This window comes from Bos grunniens, chromosome 22, assembly GCF_055505025.1.
Source record: "Bos grunniens cultivar Pamir isolate PY7600 chromosome 22, Bosgru_T2T1.0, whole genome shotgun sequence".
Taxonomy (NCBI): domain Eukaryota; kingdom Metazoa; phylum Chordata; class Mammalia; order Artiodactyla; family Bovidae; genus Bos; species Bos grunniens.
Genome location: NC_141186.1, coordinates 15,643,442 through 15,654,425, shown reverse-complemented (window position 1 = coordinate 15,654,425; position 10,984 = coordinate 15,643,442). Strand labels below are relative to the sequence as shown.

The 10,984-nt window shown below is 40.5% G+C and overlaps 1 protein-coding gene across 23 annotated transcripts in view; it reads left to right on the top strand.

The window, feature by feature from the left end:
- The window catches only part of ANO10 (anoctamin 10), a 268,016-nt gene that overhangs the window by 178,655 nt on the left and 78,377 nt on the right, over positions 1-10,984 (top strand). The window contains exon 12 of one of the 23 annotated variants that reach the window (XM_086366287.1): positions 8,088-8,564. The exons of the other annotated variants lie outside the window; for them this stretch is intronic. Coding sequence (XP_086222413.1) covers positions 8,088-8,129 — 42 coding nt within the window. The 3' untranslated portion in view covers positions 8,130-8,564. Of the gene's footprint in view, positions 1-8,087; positions 8,565-10,984 lie in introns of those variants that run through there. 23 annotated transcript variants of the gene reach the window in all.

The following is a 10,984-nucleotide window of genomic DNA, read 5'->3' as shown; positions in this document are numbered from 1 at the left end:
TCATTATAATTTAACATGTTCTAATATCAATTACATTAAATTTAAGACAGAAGTCAAGTTCTTTGTGCTTGTACAAAACTTAGTGTACTTTGTTCTTCCTCTCCTTCCTTTTTCCTTTTTCTTCAACCCCTGTCTTTTCAGATGCTTTTCAATTTGAACAGAAAGTTCACAAATAAAATGCAAATGACTGTTAAGCATATAAATAGATACTCAACACTACTGAGTAAGGAATGCAAAGTGAAACTAAACTGAAACATAGGTTGTCACCTATCAGGTGACAAGAGATTTCCTCTTGGAAATCCTCAAGAGGGATATTATCCCGAGTCAGCCTGCTGCAGAGGAGCAGGCACCCTCGTACTCAGCTGCTGGAAGTGCACACTGGCTCAACACCACACAGGGAGCAGTTTGGAACAATCTACTTAAACTACAATAACATGTATCCTTTGGAAAACTATTCTACATTTGGGAATTTATCCCACAAGTATACTTGCATTGTACAAAATGATAAACATCTGGGGATATTCATTGCAGTATCCCTAATAATAACAAAATACTGAAAATAACATAAATGTCCATCACTGGTTCAGTAAATTAGGGATGCTTTCTATGTAGGAATATGAAAAGAGCTCCAATAATATGTATAAAAATAAAAATGCAGAACACTATTGCTGTATACTCCTTTTTTGTTAAGATGAAGAATAACAATAATATAGTCCTATTTACTTGTGTTGACTTGGGGGAAAAAAGCAACTAACAACATAAGAGCTGTGAGCTGAGATTATCCAGTGTCTTACTGAGGACTATGGCCCAGGGATAGGCTCTGGGATAGCCCGGAGAAACTGTTCTGAAGAAGTAGGGGAGGGGGTCAGCATGATACCAACCAGAGTTCTTGGCCTTCTCCAGTCAATAGAAACTGACTAGAAGCCAGACAAGCATTTCACGCAGGGCCTTATTGGGACTCATACTGCAGTAGAGGGGGACAGCAAAAGCACATGCTTACTCCCTGAGGCTGGGAGGAGATCCCATTCCTTGTGTGGGGTAAGGGTAGGGTTATGCCTAGGAGTTGGGCCAGAGGGGTTTGCCCACCCCTTTGGTGGTATTGAGTGCAGGAGGAATGGGCAGTACCCTGCTTTTGCTCCCAACATCCTGTTTCTGCTCCAGTTTCTTCATAAGGGGCATTTGGGTTTTTTTGGTCTTCTTGTACCTTATTGTCCATAAGTTGCCCCAGCTGTACATTCATGCAGTTATTTTTAGATTCTTTGTATTTTGTTGCTTGGAAACATTTGTTCAGGTGCAAATACTGCAGCAAAGGGTCTCAGGTCACAGGTCCCAGCCTGTCTTAAGCATATAGGCGATCTTGGCTATGGTATGTGTAATCAAGCACACATCTTGTTAACAAGGTTGCTGCTAGTCACAGGGAACATGTATTTTAGTTCATGGTTTTAATGCTTGTCTTAGTGTGGGAAAATGCAAGAACCCAAGTTCATAAAAAATTCCTCCTGAAAATACCTATCTGAAGGTCTGTTCTGTGCCATTCTTTTCAGGGTGTGTTGAAGGTCAGTAACTGCAGTGGCAAATGAACTCATTCTTGTAGAACAGGGTGGTGAGTGACCTTCTGTAGTTGGCACTTGCATCAGTGGCCCCTGAGCACAACATGACCCTTGGCAGACAGCGGCGAGAGCAAGAAGGAAATTTTTCACTATATACATCTCCCCACCCCCCAATCATAGAACTGTATTACCTTCATATAGGTATTTCAAAAGACAAAAAAAAGTTAAAGTGTTCAGATTTATGGTAAACTCAGAATAGCCAGGAAAAATTGCTTTTTGCTATTATCAAACTTGCTGCTGTTGCTGCTAAGTCACATCAGTCGTGTCTGACTCTGTGCGACCCCATAGACGGAAGCCCATCAGGCTCCTCTGTCCCTGGGATTCTCCAGGCAAGAATACTGGAGTGGGTTGCCATTTCCTTTATTATTTGCATATGAAAATTCCTCTCTTGGGAAAGCTGTTATTTTTTAACTGTGAGGGGACTTTAATATTCCCAGTGAACATTTGACTTTGCCAAAAAAGTAAGTTCAAATTTTTTTTTAACTTTTCTAACAATAACGTTCATTAAACAAATCTAGTTGATATAAGAAGAGAAAAGTAGCAAGCTAATATTTCCTCTAAGAAAGTGTGTCATTGGAAAATGTAAAATTTTATCTTTGGTCTGTTTTTTAAATGGGTAACTATAAAAAGTTCTAGCCCTTTTCTTCCACACCAACTCCCTGTTCAGTCCTATGAAGTTATTTCTCTTTTAAAGCAGACTTTATTTTTTTCCCACTCCTCTTTCTTCTACATCCACTGCCTTTATGCAATTGCTTTTCTATTTTCCTTGCTCTGGCAAAGATATAAAATGTTCTGTTAAGGCAACATCTATCAAACAATAGGATATTGCTGGTAAGTTCTACAAGGAGTAGGCATGGATGCTATATCCTAATGAGCCCTGGGAAATGGAAGGTGGGAAGCATTCCTTGCTTCATGAAGTCACAGTCTTGAGCCCTAATGTGTAGTGATCTTGAGGGCTATCTATATGAATTATTTGGAATTCTCCACAAGGGAGATCTGTCTCTTCTCCCCATTTAGTTATTTGGTCATTTGTATGTATTAGCAGAGGCTCATGGATGCATGTGTGTGTCTGTGCTCAGTCATGTCTGACTCTTTGCGACCCACCTGGACTTTGTAGCCTACCAGGCTCCTCTGTCCATGAGATTCTCCAGGCAAGAATACTAAAGTGGGTTGCCATGACCTCCTCCAGGGGATCTTCCCAGCCCAGGGATTAAGCCAGCATCACCTACACTGGCAGGTGGATTCTTTACCACTGTGCCACCTGGGAAACCCAGGCGCGTGGATTTTTCTTTTGTATTTTGGGTTATCGTACACTACTACTTTATTTTGTTGCTCACATTGTTCCAGCTTTGGCCACTGGGGGCTCTCTTGGTTGGCTCCCGAGTCCCATATGCACCCGTAGTGTTTGTGTGTTTATTTTCTGCCACTATAAGATGTTCCGGTCTCGTTTTATGTATCTCTTGCCCAGTCTTAGAATCAACCAGTTCACCAAGAGACTCAAGGTTTTTTTAAAAAATTGGAGAATGGTATTAGACATTAGGAACGGCATACGTTCCTTTATTTTTAACCTTTCTTGAGTCCCTGTATGTAAGATGGGTTTTTTGCAGATAGCATATAGTTAAGCCTTACTTTGTATCCTCTCTGATATCCTCTGTCCATTAACGTGTATATTTAGATCATGCATTTTTTAAATGATTATTGATGTAGTTGGATTAATATCTACCATGTTGTTCAGTTTTCTCTTTGCTACAGGTGTTATTTTTTCTGTGTTTTGTGGTTTTAATACTTAAGCATTTTATGTGATCCATTTTATCTCCTCTCTTAGCCTGTTAACTGTACTTCTTTTTTAAAGAAAACATTGTAGTGATTGCCATAGAGTTTAAACTCATCTAAGTCCACCTTCAAATAGTACGATACCACCTCCTATGTGGTGTAGTACATATATACCCTATAACGTCTTCCCAATTCATCCCTCTTGTCCCTTAAAACATAGTTGTCATTCGTTTAACTTATCCATGTTCTATAATCATCCAATAACAGTTACTGCTTTAAACAAGCAGTTATCTTGAGATGAATTAAGAATTAGAAAAATAAAATGTCATATTTTACCTTCACGTACTCCTTCTGTACATGAAGGTAAAATATGTACACTCTTTCTGTAGATCCGTGTTTCTGACCACGGTTGTTTTCCTTCTGCCAGAAGCACTTCCTTTAACATTTGCTGCAGGTCTGGTGGCAGTTTGCTGTCATTCATATTCCATCTCGCTCTCTTTCTCTCAGACTTCTGGAGTAGTAACTTCTGAAATAGTGGAAAGTTTTTACTTCTCCTTCACTTTTGAAAGATAGTTTCACTGGATGTAAACTCTAGCTTAGTGGGGATTTCTTTCCACACTTTATTTTTTGGCCACACAGCTTGTAGGACCTTAATTCCCCCAACAGGGCTTGAACCTGGACTCTGGGCAGTAAGAGCATGAATTCCTAACCGCTGGACCACCAGGGATTCCCTCTTTCCACACTTTGAATATTTAGCTTTTTTTCTCATCTTGCTTTCATTGTTTCTGATGAGAAGTGTGTGCTATTTTATTCTTGTTCCTTTAAAGGAAAGCTTTTTTTTTTCCTTAAGATTTTCTCTTTGTTTGCAGTCTTCTGCAGTTTGTATATGATGTGACTAGGTGTAGATATTGTAGTATTTACCAGCTTCGTGTTTTATGAGCTTCTCAGACCTTTGATTTAGAGTCTGTCATTCATTTTGGAAAGTTCTCAGCCATTATTTCTTCAACTATTTCTTCTTCTCCATTCCCTCCTTATTCTCCTTCTGATGTCACAGTTATAAACATGATATACCTTTTAATATTGTCCCCCAGGGAATGACTATTTTCCTTTTCCACCCCATTCTTTTTCTCTTAGCATTTCAGCATGGAAAGTTTCTTTTGACCTATCTTCAAGATTGCTGGGTTTTCCTCAGCTGTCTCCTGTCTACCTATGAGCATATCGAAGGCATTCTTCATTTCTGTTAGTGTTTTTGATTTTTAGCATTTCAGTTTATTCCTTAGATTTTCCATTTCTTAGCTTTCATTATCCACCTGTCCTTGCATTTTGCCTACTTTTACCATTAGAGCCCCTAACATATTAATCATAGTTATTTTAAGTTCCCTGCCTGATAATTCCAAAATCTGTTATATCTGGTTCTGATGGTTTCTTCAGAGTGCTTTCCTTTCCTTTTGGCATGCCTTGTAATTTGGTGTTGAAAGCCAGACACGCTTTAGTCAGGCATCAGAGGCGGTCAGTAGGCCTTTAGTCTAAGAGTGTATGTTAGTCTGGCTAGGTTGGGCTGTATTCCTTGTTTACTATGGCTGTAGGTGCCACAGGCTCTACGTTTCTCTAATAGCCTTGTGTTGGTTTCCCCTCTACCTTGGGCTTCCCTGTTTTTCTCCTCGGAGAGTCTGTGTCTTGCAGCCCATGTAACTATAATTAACTGAGGTTATGCTGGAACCCTGTTGGTGTGTTGGGGTGGGGACGCAGTCTGTAATCTTCTGATTAAATCTGTCTTTTAGGGGGGCACTCTTTCAGGACAAGTATAGCTTTTCCATCCACTTCCTTCCCCTTCCCTGCCTGCAGAGTTCCAAGTCTATTTCCTTGAAACCCCTGACCTCTGTTGACTATGTTATGTTTTTGTTTTTATTTCTCCCTCAATGAGGCAGGAAGGCTGGAGGGGGCTGGAGCAGGGAGGAATTTCCCTATTCCAGTTGAAATCAAGTTTCAGAATTTTCCCCAGCTAAGTCCTTACCCCTGGAGAGTAAGCCATTATTATGGAAAAGGTTCTGAACAGTATTTCCTCACGCCTACTCCTCTGCTCCTGCAAGACCCATGAGGGGATCCTGCTTGTACCCTTGCTATGGGAACCTGGTTGAGTTCCTCGAGTGAAAGCCTGTGAAAGTGTGCCCCCTGCAACAAGACAACAAGCCTTAGGGCTTTCTGGCTCACGCTAGTCCCACTCCACCACTAGCAGTTCATCCAGATTACCAGCTGAGTGTTCCTGCTTGTTTACGGCTCCTGCAGCTTCTGTTCTAGCTGGATCTTGGTTGATAGAGTTCTCTAGATGCACTTGTCTCTCCAGGTTTTTACGGTGGTGGTTTGTCCTCACTTCTCAGGTCAAGAAAGTCATTAATTTTAAATCTGTCCAGCTTTTTCTTGTTGTATTGACAGGAGTGACATCTTCCAAGCTCTTTACATGTTGTTAGGACTGAAACCAGAAATGCTTGTTACATCTTTTTTGAGGAATTTTTATTTGGTTTTATAAAATTTGTCAGTGACAGAAATAGTAAATTAAAGCATATGTTCAGTAGTAAATATGATAACATTTTGCTTCAGGGAAACATATAAAGTAGAATGTTTTAATAATTAAGCAAGCCAATTATTTGTTCAGTGATACCATAAGTGAAAGATCCACAGTGGGGTAGGCAGAAATCTGCCCCCCCACCACCACCATTCCTGCCCAGTCTTTCAGGCTTCTCTTGTCTGCAGATTCTGAGAAGCAGGCTAGGATCTTTCTGTCATGCATCACCCAGTTAATTATCTGATGCCACTGGCACAGTTTGGTGCCTGAAATGTGAAGCCCAGTATATCCTGGTACAGATTCTCGATTTAGAAGTTTATTTTGCTTAGAAACATTTGTTCAGAGTGAAAATTGCAGACAGTGACATTGTGGCCTTCCGTAGAACATTTGTGTATGCCTGTGTATGTATATGTTGGTTGCTCAGTCGTGTCCAGCTCCTTGCGACCCCTTGGACTGTAGCTGCCAGGCTTCTCTGTCCATGGAATTCTCCAGGAAAGAGAATACTGGAGTGGGTTGCCATGCCCTTCTCCAGGGGATCTTCCCAATCCAGGGATTGAACCTGGGCCTCCCACATTGCAGGCAGATTCTTTACCATTTGAGCTACCCATATAAGCAGTATTAATTGAATTGGAATGAAGACTTATAAAAGAGCAAAATTAAGTGGAGTTACTTTCTCTTTTCATTTATATATAGATATTGTCTGATTTTTAGGAGGCTGCATTGTAGGACACTAACATTCTTTGCAGTAGTTTATGTCTTCAAAAAAATAGCTAGTTAAATTGCTACCACTGAAGTCTACAGTCCCAAACTGAGTTGAAGATGGTCAGAGAGTCCAATTCGACAAAATAGTAAAATACTCACTTTAGGAATTAACATTTCTAGAGTGTGGTTCAAGAATATCAACTCTGAAAATCCTGAACTCACCTCTTATCATGGACACACCAAATCTATAGCTACATATGAAACAGTTCCCTCTGAAAATTAGCTGAATAGCCCCTTCATTATCAGATAAGAAAAGGATTACATTGAGGTTGGTAGGAAGGGCTACAGTTTCACCAAAAATTCCAGCCCCAGCACTCCCAACAAATCAGACAACCTCAAAGAAGTGGATAAATGCCTAGAAAAACACAACCTTCCAAGACAGAATCATGAGGAAATAGAAAATCTGAGGAGGCCAGTTACTAGAATACTAATCAGTAATCAAATACCTTCCCAAAAAACAAAAGTATAGGACCAGATGGCTTCCCTGGTGAATTCTACCAAATAATCAAAGAAGATTTAATGCCAATCCTCAACCTCTTCCTAAAAAGTAAAGAGGAGGGAATGGTTCAGACTTGGTTTACAAGACCAGCTTTACCCTGATACCAAAATTAAACAAGGACACCATAAGAAAAGAAAATTACAGGCCAATATCCTCAGTGAACAGAGATGCAGAAATCCTTGTAGCAAACCAAATTCAACGATACATTAAAAGGAGCATGCACCCTGCTTAAGTGGGATGTATTGCAGTATGCATGGTTGGTTCAAATCACTCAACGCATTAACAAAATGAAAGATAAAACCGTGTGATCATCTCAATAGATGCAGAAAAAGCATTGGACAAAATTCAGCATCTATTTGTGGATGAATGGATGAGTGGATGAATTCTCAACATATGTGTAGAAACTCTCAACAAAGTGTATATAGAAGAAACACATCTCAACACAGTAAAGGTCATATATGACTAGCCTACAACCAATGTCATATTGAATGGTGACAGGAACAAATCAAGAAAGACAACCAACTATCACCACTTTTATTCAATTTAGTATTGGAAGACCTAGCCAGAGCAGTTAAGCAAGAAAAAGAAAGAAAAGGAATCCAAATTGGAGAGGAGGAAATAAAACTGTCATTATTTGCAGATGACATGATTTTATATATAGAAACCTTGACTCTATAAAAAAAAAACTATTAGAACTAATAAATGAATTCAGTATAGTTGCTCTGTACAAAGTAAATATACAAAAATACATTTGTATATACTAACAATGAACTATCAGAGAAATTAAGAAAACAATTCCATATACAAGTGCATCAAAAAGAATAACTATAACCAAAGAGGTGAAATACCTATACACTAAACACTATAACTGTTTTTCCAGAGGTCATGTATGGATGTAAGAGTTGGCAGTAAAGAAAGCTGAGCACCGAAGAACTGATGCTTTTGAACTGTGGTGTTGGAGAAGACTCTTGAGAGTCCCTTGGAGTGCAAGGAGATCCAACCAGTCAATCCTAAAGGAAATCAGTCCTGAATATTCATTGGAAGGACTGATGCTGAAGCTGAAACTCCCAATAGTTTGGCTGCCTGGTGCGAAGAACTGACTGGAAAAGACTCTGATGCTGGGAAAGATTGAAGGCGGGAGGAGAAGGGGATGACAGAGGATGAGATGGTTGGATGGCATCACCGATGCAATGGACATGAGTTTGAGTAGGCTCCTGGAGTTGGTGATGGACAGGGAAGACTGGCGTGTTGCAGTCCATGGGGTTGCAAAGAGTTGGACAGGACTGAGCGACTGAACTGAATGAAACATTATAAAACAGTGATGAAAGAAACTGAAGAAAATATAAATGGAAAGCTATTTCATGCTTTTGGATTGGAAGAATTTATATTGTTAAAACGTCCATTCTGATCCCTACCAGGGTTCTTGGCCTTCCTCAATCAATAGAAATTGACTAGAGGCCAGACAGGAAATTCACAGGACACTTTATTGGGGCTCCTGTAGCTGCAGGAGGGAGTAAAAACAACAGGTTCCCTTGCTCCCTCCCTTGCTCCCTGGAGGTAGGGCAAGTGTTTCCTTATATGGGGTGAGGGTAAGGATGTGTCCAGGGGTTGGGCTGGGGAGGTTAGGTGTTTTGCCGACCCCGTTGGTGGTGCTGTGTGCAAGGGGCTTGTGCAGTACCCTCTTTTTGCCTTTAACACCTTATTTTTGCTCAGGGCTCTTCAGAAGTGGCAGTTGGGTTTTTTGGCCTTTGTGTATCTTTTTGTCCATAATTTGCCCCAACTGCACATGTATCCAGTTGTTTTTAGTCCCTTATAGTTTCTTTGTATTTCGTTACTTGAAATGTTTGTCCAGGTATAATAAGCATTGGAGCATTTTGGCAAAGGGTCCCAGGTACCAGCCTGTCTCAATACTACCCAAAGCAATTTACAGATTCAGTGCAACCCCGATCAGAATATCAATGACATTTTCACAGAAATAGAACAAAATGTTAAAATTTGTATGGAACCACTGAAGACTAGTTACAGCTCATTCCATCAAAACTTCCCATTAAGGCACACTTCAGACACTAGTCTGGAGAGGGAAATGGCAACCCGCTCCAGTGTTCTTGCCTGGAGAATTCCATGGACAGAGGAGCCTGGTGGGCTGCAGTCCATGGGGTTGCACAGAGTCAGACACGACTGAGCTACTGAACAACAGCAACAACGAGACACTAATCAAAAGCCCAGGATATCAGCTGTGTTTCTGACCAATAAGCTACAGGTTGGACATTCAAACTTCAGGTGCCGGCTTCAAGTCCAGTTTCGTACCTGTACCTTTGAATTATTTGCTATAAATTGGAGGTTCCCACCAGCCACTCCACAAGTTTGATTGATTGCTAGAGTGACTCACAGAACTCAGGAAAAGTCTCCATACATTTACTGGTTTCTTATGAAAGGCTGTAGTAAAGAATACAGATGAACACCCAGGCGGAAGAGATGCACAGTACAGGGTATGTGGAAAGGGGAGTGGAGCTTCCATGCCTTCCCCGGGTACCCTGCCCTCCCAGTCTCTCTGTATGTTCACCAACCTGGAAGCTCTCCAAACCCTGTACCTTATAGGAAGGCTTCATCACGTCGGCATGATAGATCATTAACTCCATTTCAGCCCTTCTCTCTTCTCAAGAGCGTGGGAGGTGGGACTGAAAATTCCAATCTTATAATATTAGCCTGGTCCTTCTGGTGACCAATCTTCACCTAGGAAGCATCTAGCAGCGTATCCAGAATTATCTCAATAGAACAAAAGACACTCCTACCACCCTGGAAATTACAAAGGCTTTAGGAGCTCTGTGTCAGAAACAGGTCAAAGGTCAATATTTGAAAAAGAGATGTTCCTAGTTTTCTTAAAATATAGGCAGTTACAAGGGTTTTAGTAGCTCTGTGCCAGGAATCAGGGGCAGAGACTAAATATGTTCTTTCTATTATCTCACAGACTGTAGCCAAAGCGATCTTGAGAAGGAAGAACAAAGCTAGAGCCATTACATAGCCCCTGGTTTTACACTATATTACAAGGCTGTGGTAATCAAACAGTATCGTATTGGCATTAAAAACAAACATATCAGTGGAACAGAGAGCCTCGAAATAAATCCATGCATGTGTGTTTAATAAATTTATGACAAAGAGGCAAGAACAGGGCTTCCCTGGTGGCTCAGTGATAAAGAATCCACCTGCCAGTGCAGGAGACAAGGGTTCAAAGAAAGAGAAATACTGTGTGGTTTCACTTGTATGTGGACTCTAACTAACAAACAAAAACCAAGCTCACAGATGTAGAGAACTGTAGAGACTGGTAGTTGCCAAAGAGGGAGGTTGAGGGGGTCAAAAGGCAAGAAATTCCAGGTGTGAAAGAAGTCAGTCATGGGGATGTAATGTACAGGGTAGTGGCAATAGTTAATAATACTGTATTGCACAAGAGAGTAAATCTTACAAGTTCTCAGCATAAGAAAAACATTTCATTATTATGTATGGTGATGATGGTAACTAGACTTACTGTGGTGATCATTTTGCAGTGTATACAAATACCGAATCATTTGTTGTCCACCTGAAACTAATGTTATATATCAATTATACCTCAGTGAAAGAATTAGCATTTCTTTTTTTTTAAACGGCCAAAACTGAGCTCTGTTTTATTTATTTATTAATAATTATATTATTTATGGGTGTGCTGGGTCTTCACTGCTGTGCTGGCTTTTCTCTAGTTGTGGTGAGTGGGGGCTACTCTCTAGTTGCAATGGGAGAGCTTCT